The sequence below is a fragment of the Apodemus sylvaticus genome, chromosome 20, assembly GCF_947179515.1.
Source record: "Apodemus sylvaticus chromosome 20, mApoSyl1.1, whole genome shotgun sequence".
Taxonomy (NCBI): Eukaryota; Metazoa; Chordata; class Mammalia; order Rodentia; family Muridae; genus Apodemus; species Apodemus sylvaticus.
In genome coordinates this window covers 565,000-583,461 of record NC_067491.1, presented here as the reverse complement: position 1 = coordinate 583,461, position 18,462 = coordinate 565,000, and the positions used below count along the sequence as shown (strand labels likewise).

At 54.7% G+C, this 18,462-nt stretch overlaps 2 protein-coding genes across 4 annotated transcripts; one reads left to right on the top strand and one right to left on the bottom strand.

The window, feature by feature from the left end:
- Nucleotides 1–626: 626 nt before the first annotated feature.
- Hmg20b (high mobility group 20B) lies at nt 627–5,013 on the bottom strand. Of its 3 annotated transcripts, none has more exons than XM_052165618.1 (10): nt 4,926–5,013; nt 4,657–4,712; nt 3,917–4,025; nt 3,443–3,679; nt 3,022–3,142; nt 2,688–2,734; nt 2,059–2,131; nt 1,483–1,698; nt 1,142–1,274; nt 627–1,052 (listed from the first exon to the last, which is right to left on the bottom strand). In XM_052165618.1, exons 2-10 carry the CDS (start codon nt 4,692–4,694, stop codon nt 1,040–1,042), a joined length of 987 nt encoding a protein of 328 aa, XP_052021578.1. In that variant the 5' UTR covers nt 4,695–4,712; nt 4,926–5,013; the 3' UTR covers nt 627–1,039. The 3 variants fall into 3 exon arrangements, with proteins under 3 accessions (XP_052021578.1, XP_052021580.1, XP_052021579.1); XM_052165620.1 differs by having other exon boundaries at nt 3,443–3,646; nt 4,926–5,012; XM_052165619.1 differs by lacking the exon at nt 4,926–5,013 and having other exon boundaries at nt 4,657–4,919.
- A 6,601-nt stretch (nt 5,014–11,614) lies between these two features.
- On the top strand, nt 11,615–18,456 carry Mfsd12 (major facilitator superfamily domain containing 12). Its single transcript, XM_052165815.1, has 10 exons — nt 11,615–11,966; nt 14,166–14,376; nt 15,578–15,716; nt 15,856–16,041; nt 16,597–16,689; nt 16,776–16,868; nt 17,257–17,427; nt 17,508–17,602; nt 18,144–18,274; nt 18,358–18,456. The coding sequence occupies exons 1-10, from the start codon at nt 11,678–11,680 to the stop codon at nt 18,378–18,380; spliced, it is 1,431 nt and encodes a 476-aa protein (XP_052021775.1). The 5' UTR covers nt 11,615–11,677; the 3' UTR covers nt 18,381–18,456.
- Nucleotides 18,457–18,462: the final 6 nt, after the last annotated feature.

The following is an 18,462-nucleotide window of genomic DNA, read 5'->3' as shown; positions in this document are numbered from 1 at the left end:
TGTCCCACATGGTGCTCCCTGAGAGAACCAGGCATAAAAAGACACACTGTGTGGCCTCCGTGGTGGGAGATGTCCAAGGATGTAAAGTGGGTGGTGGGTGTAAGAGGGCTGGAGACCAGGCACAGAGAAAGCTCACGCAGTCAGGGTTTCCTCCAAGGAATGTTCCAGAACTAGATCGAGCTGATGGCTGGAGAACTCTCTGTTGTTTTGAGACAGTGTTACTCTGTGTAGCTCTGGCTGTCCTGGAATTCACTCTGTGAGACCAGGCTGGCCTTGAACTCATGGAGATCCTCCTGTCTCTGCCTCCTGAGTGTTGGCTGAGACTAAAGGTCCCAGCACCCAACTAAAGCAGTAAAATTTCTGAGAGGTGGACTGGAGGCCAGTCTGGGGACTTGGTTGGGTAAACTGAATGTCCAGCCTGCCCCTGAACCCACAGAGGACTCTCAACATCAACAGGACGATGGGGGACTCTAGTCCAATTCTGCCTCAGTTTCCCCACCTGATAACCATGTAGTGAAGGTTCTGAGATCCTCTACCAGAGGTAGGAGGGCAGGCCAAACCACCACAGCAGGAGAATCGTAAATAGGCTGGGCCCACTTCCCCAAAGCCACAAATAATAGCTTGAGTGAAAACCCATCTGTTTTTATTCAACACTTATTTAAAAATACAGATTGAGTGATGAAAGGCACTGGGGAAGGGGCTGTTGGACTGCCCCACCCCTACCCCAGCTCTGCCAGATTAGCCAGCACCTTCGCAGTGGGTACCCTGGCTGTAAGGTGAATGACCTGGGGTCCTCCTGCTTAGCACCAGGAGTGGGGGTTGGGTATCTGAGTAAGACGGACGTGGTTCCTCTGTTCCTGACCCACTGTAGTGTGGCTCTTCCTGCAAAGCAGGCAGGTCTCCCGGGCTCTGCAACCTGGGATAGGTTCGGAGTTAAAGGGATGCGTTTGAGATTGCATTTGAAGGGGGTCTGGAGACCCCAAGGTGCAGCTTCTTCCTGGGCGGGTGGGGAGGGAGGTCTCCTGGTCCAAGAGGCCGATCACAGGTGCTCGCTGTGGGGCAGAAGGGGTGATGAAGACCTCGAGCAGGAGCAGAGCCGCTCTCTCCCTTCACGCCCCTCCTCCCCTCCCACACCCCGCACCTGGCTACCCGCGCCAGGATCTCCTTGACACGCGCGATCAGTCTCTCGTGCTGCGCGGGGTCGCGCTCGATAGCTCCGTGAAGCCGCGCCATGTAAAAGTCCAGCGTCCCGAGCGTCGGTGTCTCCCCGGTGCCTGCAGGTCAGCAGGTTAGTGAGGGGAGGGCCCGAGGCCCGCAGCTGGGCGAGACCAGGGAAAATAGGCCTGAGGGGGCGGGTCGAACACGCCTAGAAGGGCGGTCCATGGGCGGGGCCTACGCATAACAGGAGGGTCCGCGTCCAGTGGATAGGATGAGCACTGGGAGGGGCGGGACCTGATCGAAGGTGTGGGCGGGGCTGCGCACCGGGCACGGGCAGGGAGGCGAAGCTGGCAGTGAGCGCCTGCCTCACGGCCTGAAGTTGCTGCTGCAACGCCAGCGTGCGCCGCTCCTCCAGCGCTAGCTCCTGCTCCAGACGCTCACGCGCGCTGCTCATGCTCTGCGTGTGGCGCTGCAGCACCGCGTTCTGCTCCTCGAAGGCCACGTTCATCTTCCTCAAGCGCCGCAGCTCCGCCTCGCGTGCTGCAGGACAGGAGTCAGAGCCCTGGGCTGCCTCCCCACAGTACTGGTCCCAGAGTACTATAGACCCACTTCATCTCTGGCCTCATCCCCACCCATCCCCCTCCATTCCTGGCCTTAGCCCTGACCTCATCTCCACCTGTTAGCCCCGATCCTATTCGCCCTCAATTCTTGACCCTTTTTTCCCTCCATTCCTAACCCTATCTCCACTCCTACCACCTCCAGCCTGGCCCCACCGTCCCTCTATTCCCCATCCATCCCCGACCTCATCTCTGGGCCCCTGGAACCTAGTCCTGACTCCAGCCCTCATTCTCATTTCCACTCTTCCTGCAACCAGGACACCAGCAACTGCTAAAATCTCACCTTTGTTTTGGTCCAAAAACTCTTCAGTGAAGATGGGAACATCAAAGGTGGAAAAGCCATCGCAGTCCACACCCTGGGACATGGCAATGAATTAGGTGGAGACCCGCATCTCTGGAGCTTGGGGTGGTCTCAGCCTGCTTCTTTTTCCTTTGTTTTTAGTGTGTGTATGTGTGTGTGTGTGTGTCTCCCATGTGCATGCAGTATCCACACAGGCTAGAAGAGGGCAGCAGATCCCCCCCAGAACTGGAGTTAGCGGTGGCTGTGCTCACAGCCAAGGGGGTGCTGGGAACTGAACCTTACTCCTCTGCAGGAGCAGTGAGTGTTCCTAACTCTGAGAGGTGCTGGAGTCCCCAGCTTCCTGCATGACAGGTCAGCACTGGATACATGAGGCTCTCTTTTAAATGAAAGAATCTTCAGTTGCTTGTGTGGGGGTGGGTGGGGGTGGTGGTAGAGCTCTTGGTCCTGTGCATTCTGGGTAATGACTTCACCACTAAGCTATGTCCCACCATGAGTTACTGTGTCTCCATAGTGGTCTTGCCTTTATCTGTGGAACACACTAACTTTGGGGGTAGGTGTCTAGAAACCTCTGTGTCTTCTCCCCTAAGTATTCTGGACTGACAGGCCCTTACCTTGTGCCCATTGAGGAGGGTGTTCATGAGCCCAGAGCTGGAGTCCTCTAGTGGGGAGGGAGGAAGGCAGGTCAGCCAAGGACTCCAGGGACCCTCCCGGTCCAGAGTCCCCACCTGCACGACCCTGCGTAAATCTTTATGTTCATGCCCACTGGAGTTTGGGCCAGTTCACCTTTCTTTTTGTTGTTGTGTTTTTGAAACAGGGTTTCTCTGGGTATCCTGGCTTTCCTGGAACTTACTTTATAAACCAGGCTGGCTTCAAAAGCAGAGATTCTCCTGCCTCTGCCTCCTAAGTTCTGGGTTAAAGGTCGCCACCATTGCCTGGCTCACTTACCTTTTTTTATTTTGTTTTCTTGGATCTTCTCCGTGCAGACCTTGTAGGCCTCTGACTGCTGGTATGCCCACAGCTCCTTCAAGTACTGCTGTTTCTCCTTCTCCGCCTCATCTAGGTACCGCTGGGAGGGGGGCAGCACCCACAAACTAGGGCTAGCCCAAATGAAGGCAGGCACACAGGGGTGGCCAGGGCCGGGACCCCAACTCCCCTCATACTGATCTGTTTGTTACCCCCATCTTGCCTCCCTCCCTCCAATCCGTAGAGAGAGCATCCCTTCTCCAGGTCTATTTGACTCTCTCCACCTTGTTCTTTGAGCCAGGGTCTCTCTCACGAGACCCGAAGATCACCGATGAGGCTTGCCTTGCTGGCTGGAAAACCCAGGGATCCTCCTGTGTCTGCCACCCCTTTCTCTGGTCTCTACCTGCTTCTCTGCCGGCTGCAGCTTGCTCCACTCGGCACCCAACATCTTGGTGATCTCCGGGAAGGGAAGGTCTGGGTGGCGGGTTCGAATCTGCTCCCGCCTCTCGTTCAGGAAACGAACATAGCCAGTGACCGGGGCCTTGGGCCCATTTGGGAGAATCTTCTTTCTTTTCTTGCCTTTGGGCCAGCCTCGCTTCTTCACTGGCTGCAGGAGGGGGCTGTGTCCTTGGGGGGGGTTCTGGGAAGTGGGGGAGGGGTCTGGGGGTGGGGCCTAACCTAGTAGTAGGACAGCAGGTCAAGGGTCAGAAGAGCCAACCTTCCAGCGCCAAGACAGCCTCCTAGGGGTGGGGCTGAAGCCATTGACAGAAAAGGCTGGGGTGTGGCCTCTTGCTAGGCAGTGGGCGGATCTTATAGTGTAGACTTGTGAGGTTTGTGTTGCTGAGCCAGGGGCCAGGTTTTTCAGATGGGGACTCACCTCCTCCTCCTGGGGCCCCTTCTCTCCGGTTCGGGGACCCTCGCTGCGTTCCTGCTTGACAGCCACTACAAAGGCCCCGTGCTGGCCCGGAGTCTTGCCTCCCGCAGGTCTTAGGGACATGGGAAGCCAGGGTCATCCATCAATGCTAGATTCCCTACACATCCCCTTCTTGTAACTGGAGATCATGGAAGCATGAGGGAGCAAGCATGAGCCCGGGAAAGGGGGGTGGGGACCCAGGGTTTGAGGACCTAAGAGTCACAGTGGACTACTGCGGGGTGGGGGCGAGGGCTGAGGTGAGGTGGTCCTGCAGCCTGGGAGGAAGATGAGAGAGTGAGGAAGACCATAGGGTGCCTTGGCAATTCCATAGGGAGTAGAGAAATCCCCGAAGAGTGACAGGACATGGTCAGAAGTCCCAGTAGTGGGGATAGGTAGCTAGGGAACAGGGACAGGACAGGACCAGGGGTTCCCAAAACAGGGGTACGCAGAGGTACCTGAGGGTGAGACAGGGCATGTCCAGAGATCCCAATGTGGACATGGTGTGTTTAGGGGTACCCGAGGGTGGATACAGGGAATGTTTGGGAGTTCCCAGGATGTGGGACAGGACATGTCCAGGAGTACCCGGGGTGGAGGTGGGGCATGATCAGTGGAACTCGAGGTGGACACAAGGCATTTCCAGGGGTACCCGACGATGGGGACAGGGCATATCCAGGGTCGGGACAGGCTGGGGGAGGCGCACTCACGCGGTGGCTGCGCCTGGCTGCCGGGGACCGTGGGACATGGCCACTCCGGGCGAGACCTGGAACAGAAGCCGGCAAAGGTCAGGGGGTCCTGCCCGCCGCCCCGATGGGAACCGCAGGCCGGTCTGGGAGGGGGGCGGGGAAGGCGGATCCCGGGGCGGGGAGGTCCTCGGGCCGGAGGCCCCTCTATCCTTTGTTGCGAGATCGAGTCCCGGAGGCCGCGCCCTGCAGCCCCCGCCCCGTGCAGGCCCCGACTTCCCGGCTCTTTTCACCTCTGAAAAAACTTTCCCGGGACCAGGGACGCGGCGACGCTCCAACCAAGCGCCCGTGCCCGCGCCGCCCTCATGCTAATGAACTCAATCCTAGTACTCCAATTGGCTGAGGATTCCATGAGGGGCGAGGTCATGCAGATTAGTCTCGGCGCGCCGGGCGGAGATTGGCTGAAGATCTGGGGAACCGCGTGGGAGGTGCGTCGGGCAGGTTGCTGGCGGGTGCGTCAAGTTCGGCTGCGCTCGGTCGCGCTCGGGACCAATCGGAGGCGATTGGCGGCGTGCTATGGGCGGAACTCCTTAAAGGGCCAGTAGTCCCATTCCTGATGCGTTGAAGACCGGGGATGTCGTCAGCAGAGGAGGCGTTTTTAGTAGACTTCTGAGGAAGGACTTAAGTTCCAAAGAGGCACCCCCCCTGCAGTAGGACACGGCGCATTTTTTCTTACTGCGTTGAAAAAAATGGGTCTGGTGAGATGGCCACAACACTTGAAGGTGCTCGCCACCTAGTGGACGACTTGAGTTCGGAACCCACAAAGTGAGAATAGTTTTCCAGCAAGTTGTCCTCTGAACTCCACCGTGTGCTGTGATGTACGCAACACACACACACACACACACACACACACACACACAAAGTCAATAAATGAACGTATGCTTTATAAACGGAGGACTGGGGAAATGGTCTGAGTATACCCTGACCACCAGTCACTGATTTTACTTGATTTTACTCTCTGACCAAGGGGTACATTGAACCATAGGAGAAGTAACAGGCTGGGAGGCTGACACCTAGATCTAAGATAGAAGCTGGGCTAAGAGCATATTCATAAAAAAAGCATTTTGAAGGTCAGCTGCAGACTGACAAGATGGCTCAGCAAGCCAGGGGGCTTTCAGGGTAACCCAACAACTTGAATTTGATGAAATGCTTGAAGATATTGCTCAGTCGTTAAATAAAAGCTGCTGCTCTTCCAGTTCGATTCCTGTTCGCCACACTCAGGGCTGTGGACGTGGTCAGAGTGGAACTCCCGCCCAAGTGAGGGGCTGGAAGGAAGGTTAGGGTGTTTCCATCATGCACTGCGGTCTTGAGCTCCATCCTCCCATACTGTTTGTAAATGGAAACCCTGTGATGGGGTAATGTTGGTCAGATGACGGTGCAGGTGACTCATTAGACCATAGCGACGGTGGCGTGCTTTTATGGGGATCACACACATGCTCACGCCTGCAGCATGTGTTTTATCTGTCTAAATGGCAGGTGCAGGTGAGGCCCCCAAACTCTCAGGCTGGGGTGTTCTGAGCCGCTCCTCTCAAGCCGTGACAGTGCAGATAGAGCTTTGATAAGGTTGGGCTTGGTCAAACCTGGCTTCCTGTTACAGCAGAGATAGCAGTGTATTTGGGTAGAAGAATGACCTGCACCGTGAGGGCCCAGGCCCGGGTCAGAGGTTTCTGCAGGTCCAGGAAGAAGCAGCCTGTCAGTTCCCCTGCCCAGAGAGTCAGCCTTCATCACTGGCTGTGAGCTTGCTGTGCTGTCACCTGCCTTTAATGCCAGCACTCAGGAGGCAGAAGCAGAGGATTTCTGTAAGTTCCAGTTGCCCCTGTGCTACATAGTGAGAGCTTCTCAAAGACAATTAAAAACAAATACATAAAAAGACAGAAGCTTGGGCTGGAGAGATGGCTCAGCAGTTAAGAGCACCAACTACTCTTCCAGAGGTCCCGAGTTCAATTCCCAGCAACCACATGGTGGCTCACAACTATCTGTAATGGGGTCCAAAGACCTCTTCTGGGGTGTCCTGAAGACAGTGACGGTGTACTCATATATGAAAAGTAAATAAATCTTAAAAAAAAAAAGCCAGAAGCTGGGAGGTGGTGTCACATGCCATTACTATCAGCACTCGAGAGGCAGAGGCAGGTGGATCTCTGTGAGATCCTTAATCTCTTATTAAGTTTGAGGCCAGCCTAGTCTACAGAGTTCCAGGATAGCCAGGGATACACAGAGAAACTCTGTCTTTTATTTATTTTTATTTTTTGATTTTGTTTTTTTTCTGAGACAGGGTTTCTCTGTGTAGCCCTGGCTGTCCTGGAACTCACTCTGTAGACCAGGCTGGCCTCGAACTCAGAAATCTGCCTGCCTCTGCCTCCCAAGTGCTGGGATTACAGGCGTGGGCCACCACCGCCCGGCAAGAAACTCTGTCTTGAAAAACCAAATTAATTAAGTAATTAACAATTAAAAAGGTAGAACAGACCCAGGTTTATGGTGTTTTTAACTCTCCCTGGGAAGAATTGCTGGTGGCATCGACAGGTGCGGCTGTGCAGGTCAGGTTGCTGGGATGGAGTGAACCAGATAACAGATGTATCAGCATGTCTGTTCTACAGTTTTTATTTTTTGGTGGTGGAAATGGAACCTGGGACCTTACTGAGTGAGACTGGGCAGGCTTTCTATCCTTGACCACGCTCCAGCCCTCTCTTGTGGAGGATACTAGGCAGAGCCCCACCTCTGACCAGGACCCCAGCCCCTGAGCCATGCATGTCCAGACCTTTTTTGTTCTTTTTTAAATTTTGTTTTCTGTGTTTTGTTTTTGTCTTGTTATATGACACAGGATTTCTTTGTGTAGCCCTGGCTGTCCTGTAGACCAGGCTAGCTTCTCACTCACAGAGATCCTCCTGCCTCTCTACAGTGTAGGTTTAGGGTGTAGTCCACTAGGCCCTGTCCTAGATCTCTTAAATTTTGATTCAGGGTCTTACTAAGCTGCCCAGCTGGGGTTGAACTTGCAACCCTCTGCCTTGCCCTTCCCTTAAACTTTTAGTGTGTTGTGTGCGAGCAGAGTTCACTGGTGGAGTGGCTGTCTTACAAGCCCCAGGCCCTGTATCTCATCACTACCACATTATCCCCTCACCCCACCCCAAACCCCAAGTGGCTTCAGAAAACCCTGAATGATGCTTAATTCCAGTCCTCAGGGGGCAGAGGCAGGCGGATCTCTGTGAGTTTGAGGCCAGCCTGGTCCAGTCCACAGAGTAAGTTCCAGGATAGCCAGGGCTACAGAGAGACCCTGTCTCAAAAAACCAGAAGGGAAAAAAACTAACTTAAAATATAAAAATCTTTGTGGGTTTGGTGAGATGGCTCAGCGGTTAAAAGTGCTGACTCTTCCAAAGGTCCTGAGTTCAAATCCCAGCAACCACATGGTGGCTCACAACCATCTGAAATGAGATCTGATGCCTTCTTCTGGTGTGTCTGAAGTCAGCTACAGTGTACTTACATAAAATATATAAATAGCTCTTTAAAAAACATTTTTCAAAACAAATGTTCTTTGCACACTAAGCCTACTGCACTCTCAGTCCACGAGGTTCTCTTTTCTTGAGCAGTGAGAAAAGCTAAGGCCTCCTTCCCCTCCAGCCATCCTGAAATCTCAGAAAATTCAGCAGAGCCTCGCCCCTATCAGCGGGTCGAAAACCCCGAAAACCCCACCGCATCAAAGCGGTCCCTCTCCTGAGGCTGGAAATCCGATGCCTCATGGATGGATGGAAGCGTGGGCTTGGCGTCCTGGGCTGCTGGGTCGCTGGAGGGACATTGAAAGCTGGCTGTGAAAGTCTGGATTGAAAGCTGTCTGCCCCACCCTGGGGGTCTGGGTGCTGACTCCTTCCTGCCAACCTTCCTCTTAACTCTCTTTTCTGACCTTTGCCCAACTCCAAAGCCTTTCCTGGGACACACACTCCTTCCAGTCATGAGGTTAAACAGAGCCATCGCCTTTCTGTTGGGCTTTTTATCTGCCATCCGTCTCCCCTGGCCAGAAAGCTAACATCCTGGTGGTCCAGCTTTGATCCTGTCGGACCCTGAAGGCTCTCGAGCCATGGCTCCTCAGTGCCCTCACTGTGACATTCAGTTTCCAACCTGGCCTGAAATCACAGATTCCTGGTGATTTCTCCAGCCAGGGAGGCACAGGGAAGAGGTGGGATAGCCTTGGGAAGTAGAAACCTGAGCTGAATCCAAAAGGGCCAGAACTGCAGAGACTCGGCGTGGCTGCTGAGTCAGCTGCAGGAGGCTGCTGGAGGCACAATGTCCTGGACCTCCTGCTATCTCAGCTCCAGGGAGGTGGGGGCAGGAGGGGTTCAAGGTCTCTGTTGATTATGAAAAGAATAGCCAGCCAGCCTGGGCTACTTGAAACCCTGTTTTATTTTATTTAATTTCATTTATTTATTTATTTGTTTGTTTGTTTGTTTGTTTTTTGAGACAGGGTTTCTCTGTGTACCCCTGGCTGTCCTGGAACTCACTCTGTAGACCAGGCTGGCCTTGAACTCAGAAATCTGCCTGTCTCTGCCTCCCAAGTGCTGGGATTACAGGCGTGTGCCACCACCGGCCGGCTGAAACCCTGTTTTAAAAGTAAAATACACTGAGTCTGTGGCCATAGCTCAGAAGGTAGAGATTGTCACAACTTGAGTTCTGTCCCCAGCACCTGAAAGAATGGGAGGGATTAATCCTAGTACTCTGGAGGTCGGAGGTCAAGGAAAGGCTCTGGAGTTCCTGGGCTACAGGAGGAGCTTGAGGTCAACCTGGGTTACAAGAGACGATGTCAGGTGATGGAGGCCACTAGGTAGGTGGGGACAGATTGCACCGGAAGAGAAGCTAAAACCCAGGTAGGGTCAATGAACAGTTAAACAGTCACTCAGAGCTGTCAGTCCCAGGCCTGTCTCTGCACAGCTTCTTGCCTTCCAGCAAATGACTTGGCCCAGAGCCTCTGTTACCTCACGTGTGAAGTTTGAGTCAAGTGCTGAGATTACAGGCTTGGCCGAGGAAGAGAGAAAAGAAATCACTCCAATCTCACCTATCTCTTCCTATCTTTTAATCCCTTTAGGCCACGAGCCACTAGAGCTGCCAGTTGTCAGCTGTCCAGCCAGGACCAGGCCTCCTCCCCAGAGCAGTCTGGGATACCCCTCCTGTTGTGCAGCCCAGGGCTGGATCAGAACCAGAGCCTTCTGCCTCCACTGGGCTGCAAGTCTGTGCATATTTATTTAATTTGAGACAGGGTCTCTGTATGTAGCCCTGGCTGTCCTGAAACTTACTATGTAGAGTAGGTTGCTCTCAAACTTAGAGATCCTCCTGCCTCTGCTTCTAGAATGCTGAAACTGAAGAAACAGCCACCACACCTGGATCACACACACTGATGGGAGCACAGACTGCTTGTACGCAAAGGAAAATCCAGTCTATATGTGACTTAGGGGTTCAGAGACAGCCTGCGTGTCTTTGAATGTCCCTGGAGGAAGGTGTACGGTGATCCACCATCCAGGCAGGTAACCCACCATCCAGAGGCTATGGCACAGGCCTGTCATTCAGTACTCAGGAGGTGGGGGATGCAGGACCAGGAGTTCTAGGCTAGGCTCATTTACAGAGCTGAGCTTGAGGTCAGCCTGGAGAAAAGAAAAAGAATAAAAACATCGGGAGGAGGGGAAGGAGGACACTTGTCCTACTGAAGTCCTGTGATCTGGGCCTGGACTAGTGTGGGCATGTGCAGCACCTGTGTCTCTGAGTCACCAGGCTGACAGAAGCCTGACTTCCCCTTTCTTTGAATGTGTTCCCCTGAACCACCCAGTAAGTAGGAGTGAAACCAGGAGTCTGCCACGTGGGATGCCTGGCACCAGCAGCCCTCATTAAAGACCAGCCTGTATTTTACTGTTCTGCCCAACTATTATCTGTGATTAATAACTAATTAGCACTAATATGCCCCCTAAGTGCTTCCCTATGTGTGTCTGGAAGTTTATGGGATTACCCCTGTGTGTTCTCATTCTGGCCCCTTCTGCAGGGAGCACAGAACTGAGCACCAGCCTCCAGCTGCAGACTAGCTGGGGCCCACGGCAGGAGTGTGGATGGTTGGCAGACATCTGGGCTCCCTTCCCTAAGCCAGGCCTGATGCATCAGGCCTGAAATACCATTAACCCTCGAGGCTGAGGTCGGACGACTGAGAGTTCACGACCAGCCTGGGTTGTACAGGGACTTCAGGGCTAGCCTGGATAGCTAGTGGGATGCTGTCTCAAAACAGAAAGATAAAAGTCATGATTTGTGAATGCAACCGCTCACCCATGCAGTTCCAGAACGGAGGCAGAAGGATCAGGAGTCTGAGGTCATCCTCAGCTGCATACTGAGCTACATGAGATCCTGCCTCAAAAGAAAAACCGCTTTCAGGTTATGAAAGAATACATTTTGTGACTCCCAGCACTGTGGAGGTGGAGGCAGAAGGATGGGAAGTTCAAAGAAATTCAAAGTTGTCTTTTGCTAAGCAGAAATGTCAGAGACGGGGCTACAAAAAGAAACAAAACTTATATTTTTATTTATTTATTTATTTATTTTGCGGGGCAGTGGTGGCACACGCCTTTAATCCCAGCACTTGGGAGGCAGAGGCAGGCAGATTTCTGAGTTTAAGGCCTGCCTGGTCTACAGAGTGAGTTCCAGGACAGCCAGGGCTACACAGAGAAACCCTGTCTCGAAAAAGCAAAACAAAAAAACAAACATTTTAATCAAGTAAATTAAAACACGAAGAAAATAAAATGAAACGAACTGTGATGGTAAAAGTCCCATCGGGCGGCGTTAGGGCCGCGAGAGTGCGGCGGGCAGAGGCCACGCCCTTCTTGCTGATTGGGCGCCAGACCGAGATGCGCGGCTCCGGTTGGCGAACGTGGCCTCCGAGGCTCCGCCCCGTCGGGGCGGCTCCAGGGAGCTGCGGCCGGGTGGCCGCGCGGGTGGCGAGCAGTGCGGTACGGTGAGGTCTGCGGCCGGGATGTCGCCTCCGTCGGGCGACGGGGGCCCGGGGCCGCCGCGGACGCTGTCCCTGGCCGCGCGGCTGAGCTTCGCGGTCGGACACTTCCTCAACGACCTGTGCGCCGGCATGTGGTTCACCTACCTGCTGCTGTTCCTGCACTCCGTGCGCGGGTACAGCTCGCGGGGCGCGGGGCTGCTGCTGCTGCTCGGCCAGGCGGCCGACGGGCTCTGCACGCCGCTCGTGGGCTACGAGGCCGACCGCGCCGCCTGCGTGCGCTACGGGCCCCGCAAGGCCTGGCACCTAGCGGGTGAGCGTCCCCCGCCCCACTGACGCCCTGTGTCCGTCCTCCCCGGTGACTGTCGCCCTGTGTCCCATCTCCCCGTTTCTGTCACTCTGTGTCTGTCCTCTCCCTATCCTATCCTCCCCGCTGACCGCCGACCGTGGTCTTGTCCACCGTGGTCTTGTCCTGTTCCCTCTAGCTTTCCAGGATTCTCTACCCTGTCTTTAATCTTGTAGCTCTGATCCCCCAGTCCCCTTCCCTGACTCTCATCTTTTGTCCTGTGCTCCTCCCCGCTGTTCACCCACTTCATTCCATGCCGCCTGTACAGGCTCCTCTTTGGGGTGGCCCTACATGGAGTCCCCCGTCAGCTGTCATTTTTAGTGTGGACAGTGGGGAGGTTGGCCCTGGGGTTGTAGCCGCTCCCTGAGGAATTCCAGCCTGCTTCCTGGAAGGCACCGGCTCTTTGCCTGGGGTAGGGGCAGAACCAGCCCTGCCCCTTGAGGACATTTTTTTTCTAGAGAGCAGTGCCCCAGTGGCTGCTGCCAGCCTCGAGGCTGGGATTTCTAGTTTCTCAGGATTATTCAAGGTTGTGGACCTAGGAAGATCCCAGGACAAAGAGAAGAGGGTACTAGTAACTTGGTACGGACTTCGAGGCACAGTCTGCACACCTGGCACCATATTCAAAAGCTGAAGTAGGGGGATGACTTCTTCGTGAGACTCGGTCTCCAATAATGGAAAGAAATACTCAGAAGGGCTTACGTTGTCCAGGAGATGCCAGGCCAGCCTGACTTTACACAGGCCTGGAGCCTGGGTCCCTTCACAGTGGGACAGACTGGAGAGGTACCCAGACTGACCTCAGAGTCAGATCCCCTGCCTCCAGGGAAGTGAGATTAACTTGCAGCACCATTTTGAGTCTCATAGGACACTCAGGACAAGAACTCTCAGGTTCACTGGGGCCCAGAGAGGCCAGGCCAAGCATCTGGAAATGACCAACCTGACCCTGGCTGGCTAGGCCAATGGTTAACTAGGCCCAGAAAGTGGGTGTGGTGTGGTCATGAGATCGCATCCACAATGCCTGGGGCGGCCCCTGAAGATCTGCCCTCCTGAGGGTCGGTTTCATTTCTCAATCCAAGGCGTATTATAATGTCACTTCTGAGCGGGAAAGGGAAGTAGGAAGCCCAGTGCCCGGCAGGGGCTCAGAGACCTTTCTGCAGGGTTCTGTGTCTCATGTGGCCTCAAGTTAATCCACTTAAAACTGGTGTGAGTGGGCTGGAGGGAGCGGGGTGGGGTGGAGGGGATGATATGAAAGGTTGGGCACAGTGCTCACAGCACACACGGAGCCCCTAGCTGCCATCCCAGTACTCCATAAACCCTGCACTCTGGAGGCTGAGGCAGGAGGGTCAGGAGTTCAAGGGCAAGCCTGGGCTGTGTGGTGCCATCACCTTCCCCCAGACTGAGTGATAATGTCCCCATCAGCTGCAGAGAGACCACTGTTATAAACCCACTCGGGACTCAGCGTCCCCAGTCCTGGCCTGGTTGCCCAGGATATAGAAGGAACTTGAGGATAACCGCACCCACTCATGGAGCCTGCGGTCTGGTGGGCAAGTACAGCTCACCAGAGGAGCCCAGGGGCAGTGTACCCCTCAGGGTGAGAGATTGGTGGGATGGGAGGATGCATCGGGGAGCCATGCAAAAGCCCTGGGGCTGGAGGTCACAGCTGTGCAAAGGCCCTGGGGCAGGGGAGAGCCTGATATCAGAGGAGGTCCCTGTGCCAGGCAGGGGTTTAACAGGACTGGTGGTCAGGGCATGAGGGGGTGTTGGAGGAGCTTGCATTGATCATATATATATATATATATATATATATATATATATATATATATATATACATTTTTTTTTCTGAGTCCATGGAGGAGGATGGGGCACCCAGTGTGTCCTGGATGGTGGCAGGATCTGCTCTGTCCCCAAGCGCAGCCTTGACTCCGTGCCACCTGGGCTCCAACTCCTTCCTGCCCAGCTGGGGAAGTAGATGTGATGGGGGTGACCCCCGGGCTCAGGGCCATCGAGGGATCCCCGTTCTTGTCCTTTCTGCCTGTCTTAGTTACAGGTCCTTAAGGTGTCAGGACAACTCCCTTTCTCCATCTGAGCAGAGGGGGGAGCCTGGCTTCTGTGGGGTGTGCCTGCCTCGGTTGCCCCTCACTCCTCCGTGTCGCTCTGCCGCCATCACAGGCACTGTCTGCGTCCTGCTCTCATTCCCGTTCATCTTCAGCCCATGCCTGGGCTGCGGGGAAGCCACACCCGAGTGGGCTGCCTTGCTGTACTATGGTCCCTTCATCGTCGTCTTCCAGTTTGGCTGGGCTGCCACGCAGATTGCCCACCTGAGTCTCATCCCAGAGCTGGTGACCAGTGACCACGAGAAGGTGGAGCTCACAGCCCTCAGGTAAAACAGGGTTGGGGACAGTGATCTAGCCAAGTGTCCCCTGGGAACTGTGCATCTGTCATCTACAGCTGTGTAACGAGTGAGTACCGGGTGACCCACATAGTAACAGGTGCTGTCTGGTCGCTGCCCCATTTTTTTTTTTTTTTGTTTTTGTTTTTTAAAGACTTATTTATTTTATGTATGTGAGTACACTGTAGCTGTCCTCAGACACACCAGAAGAGGGCGTCAGATCTTGTTACGAATGGTTGTGAGCTACCATGTGGTTGCTGGGACTTGAACTCAGGACCTCTGGAAGAGCAGTCAGTGCTCTTAACCCCAGAGCCATCTCTCCAGCTCCCCCCTTTATTTATTTATTTTTTATTTTTTGCAGTTCATTTTTGTTTTTGTGTTTTTGTTTTGTTTTGTTTTTGGTACAGGATTTCTCTGTGTAGCCCTAGCTGTCCTGGAACTCATTCTGAAGACCAGGTTGGCCTGTCTCTGCCTCCTGAGTGTTGGGATTTAAAGGTGTGAACCACCAGCTCATTTTTGAAAAAATATTTTGAATCACTATTTTTTAAAAATATTTTGAATAGGGGGTTGGAGAAATGACTCAGCAGTGAAGAGCACTGACTGCTCTTCCAGAGGTCCTGAGTTCAAATCCCAGCTACCACCACATGGTGGATCCAACACCCTCTTCTGGTGTGTCTGAAAACAGTGACAGTGTGCTCATAAATAAATACAATCTTTAAAAAAGATATTTTGAATAATTTGCCCAGGCTGGCCTCTAGCCTCAGCCTCCAGAGCATCTAGGAGCACAGGTGTGCAGCACTGTGCCTGGCCTAGAATGGGGCCACAGGACTTGAGACATTTCAGGTTTCTCTCAGGCTGGCAGAGGGGGCTGTGATCCCGGGTGTACCCTAAAGCCAGCTTCCTAAGGTGACCTGATAATGCCGGACCCTCTAGAGACAGCCTCCCTTCAAAGGAACTCCAGCTGACCAAGACGTCACACGACGCCTCTGTCCTGTAGAGAATGTGTAGCCTGTCTCTCGGGGGCGGACATTGGCAGGGTGGGCTGAGGGCGTGGCTACTGCAGCTACACCAGCTTGAAACTTGAGAGGATGGTGTTCTAGCGTGCAGACAGACAGTACTGACTGAGCACCTGCTGTGTGCCAGATGCAGTCTGTGGGCTCCCCGCGTGCTAAGGCCCTGCCCTCACCCGCAGGTATGCGTTTACTGTGGTCGCTAACATCACCGTGTATGGCGCGGCCTGGTTGCTGCTGCACTTGCAAGGCTCTGCGCACAGGGGGCAGGACATTGGTGGGGGTGACCAGCTGGGAGTCCAGGATGTGCCTGTGTTCCGGGTAAGTCTTGACAGCACGGCACTCTAACCCCCTCCCCCTCCCCCCTCCCCCCTCCCCACCCACCCCCGCCCACACCCTCACCCCACCCCCTACCCCCAGTAGTGGGAGAGCCGCTACCGACCCCTGTTCTCCTCCCCAGAACCTGGCCCTGCTGGTGGTGGGTGTGGGAGCCATCTTCTCTCTGCTCTTCCACTTGGGTACGGAGGAGGGTCGCCGGCCCCAGCACCGGGGGATCGAACCGGATGAGCACAGCCCCCTGGTGGCCCCTGCGGCCCAGCCACTGCTGCTGTGGAAACACTGGCTTCGGGAGCCCGCTTTCTATCAGGTACATTGTGGGGCTGAGGGGGACCTAAGAAACCAGGACCACCTAGGACAGACGTTACCAGTGAGTCTCACGGTCACCCAGAGCAGACATCTCTAATCAACCTCCTATTTTATATGCAGAGCAGACATTAACTTCCACTGGGCTGTGCGTTAGTATTCCATGGTCTGTTCCATGCTTAGGGTGGGTGTCGCTGATTTCCATTTCACTCCCAGGACAGACATCACTAATCACTCCTTCACTGACCTCCCAGGACAGACATCACTGACTTCCCAACCCCCACAAAAGGCAAACATGCCAACAGCCTTCCATTTTCCATGTAGGCATAAATCATTCCTCTCTACTTCCCAACTGGGACAGACATTACCAATCAACTTTTCATCCCTCAGCCAGGGCAGACATTACCAATCACAGATCCCACCCCACTCTCACCCCCATGACCTGGCCTGAGTCAATACTATGGAATCCCTCAGCTTGTTTCTAAATCCCTGACTGGTGGGAGGGAGTGCAGGGTCTCCCACTGAGCCCTGGCTTGTCCCTCTGCTGATCTGCCCACAGGTAGGCATGCTGTATATGACCACAAGGCTTATCGTGAACCTGTCTCAGACCTATATTGCCATGTACCTGACCTATTCTCTCAGCTTGCCCAAGGTGAGTTGTGGGTGTATGTGGAGATAGGGGAGATGGGTCCCCTGCTGAGATACCCATCTGGGTCACCATGGCCTCTCCCTCCACAGAAGTTCATTGCCACCATTCCCCTGGTGATGTACTTGAGTGGCTTCTTCTCCTCCTTCCTCATGAAGCCAGTCAACAGGCGCATAGGGAGGAACGTGAGTGACAGGTGCTGCTGGGGAGGTGGGCAGGGGTGGGGACCCCCCCCCCAAGGGCATAATGCAGCCTGAAGCCCAGAGTCCAGGCTTCTTGGGCCCTCTGGTCACAGGGCTCTGTTCCTTCCAGTTGCCTGGTAGGCTGGAGTGTTGGGACTGCCTAACCCTGATGCAGAATGGGAAATTGATTAGTAATGTCTGACTTGGCTGTGAAACAAAAGATTAGTAATGTCTGCTCTGGGCAAAGACCAGTAATGCCTGTCTTGGGTGTGGGAATAGGACAAGTTTTAATGAAACCTTTTACTGGACTGAGGACCAGAGAAGGCGAGTGACCGGCACAGGGTGCCCAGAAATGTGGGCCTGACTCAGGCTCTGTCTCCTTCCTCCCTAGATGACCTACTTCACAGGGCTGCTGGTGATCCTGGCCTTTGCAGCTTGGGTGGCCCTAGCAGATAATCTGGGTGTGGCCGTGTACGGGGCTGCAGTGCTGCTGGGTGCAGGCTGTGCCACCATCCTTGTCACCTCCTTAGCCATGACAGCTGACCTCATTGGCCCACACACGGTAGGGCTGGTGGGAGGAGCCTGAGGGCGTGGTTTGGACCCTGGGCCTGGGCACTAACCCACTGTTGTGTGTCCCCCCAGCACAGTGGAGCCTTCGTGTATGGTGCTATGAGCTTTTCGGATAAGGTGGCCAATGGGCTGGCAGTCATGGCTGTGCAGAGCCTGCACCCCTGTCCGTGAGTTTGTGTTCTTCAGACTTGGAGGGCATACATTTCTTACTTTGGGCAATTGTTTATTCAACAAAAACTGAGTTTCTTTTGAGCTGGATGCTGAGGGCACAGTCTGCAGAGCATGCAGAGCCACTCAGAACGTCAGTGTGGGTTCCTGAGCCACCCAGCCAGCACCCGTGCTGGCCCAGGACAGTGGCAGCCCTGTCTGTAACCGCTAATGCAGAAGTGGGGTTGAGTGTGGGTTCTAGGAGTCAGACAGGAAGCTGGGAGACTCCCCGAGAACCTGGCCCGTGTGCCAGAACCTCTACCATTGCAGAACCCAAGCAAAGGCCCTGGGGCAGGACTGAGGCATCCGTGCAGGAGCCGAGTCTGGGCTGCAGGGAACTGTGAGCAAGCACATGTATGTGTACATGTTTGGGTGTCTAGGGTCCCCTGGGACATGAGATGGGAGCCATATAGGCTGTTTCAGGGGACACTGCAGCAATCCCCAGGGACCGGCAGCTGGACCCTTCCCTCCCCTGTCCCTCATACCCCCTCTGTTCCCTAGCTCGGAGCTGTGCTGCGGGGCTTGCGTCGACTTCTACCACTGGGTGATGACAGCAGTGACAGGCGGCGTGAGTGTGGCCGCAGCTCTGGCTCTCTGCAGCCTCCTCATCTGGCCCATCCGCATTCGCACCCGTGGGTCTTCATCATTGGGACTTGGGTGGGGGTGGGGCGCGACCTTGAACCCACCCTTCCCAACGCCACCCCACTCATTTCAGGGCACCCCGGAGACCGGCCCTGACCTCTGGCTCCCCAGGGTGACATGATGAAGGACCAGGCAGACACCCTGATCCCCGGTCCCCCAACTTGCTTGGGATCAGAAG

Bases quoted from the DNA above. Each gene is read 5' to 3' on its own strand.
- Hmg20b (XM_052165618.1), bottom strand. From the start codon at position 4,694: ATGTCCCACGGTCCCCGGCAGCCAGGCGCAGCCACCGC. The intron at 3,680-3,916 runs GTGAGTCCCCAT...CCCACTTCCCAG, and splicing joins AGGGGCCCCAGGAGGAGGAG to AACCCCCCCCAAGGACACAG. The intron at 1,275-1,482 runs GTGCGCAGCCCC...GCTGACCTGCAG, and splicing joins CGCCTCCCTGCCCGTGCCCG to GCACCGGGGAGACACCGACG.
- Mfsd12 (XM_052165815.1), top strand. From the start codon at position 11,678: ATGTCGCCTCCGTCGGGCGACGGGGGCCCGGGGCCGCCGCGGACGCTG. The intron at 16,042-16,596 runs GTACATTGTGGG...ATCTGCCCACAG, and splicing joins GGGAGCCCGCTTTCTATCAG to GTAGGCATGCTGTATATGAC. The intron at 17,603-18,143 runs GTGAGTTTGTGT...TCTGTTCCCTAG, and splicing joins CAGAGCCTGCACCCCTGTCC to CTCGGAGCTGTGCTGCGGGG.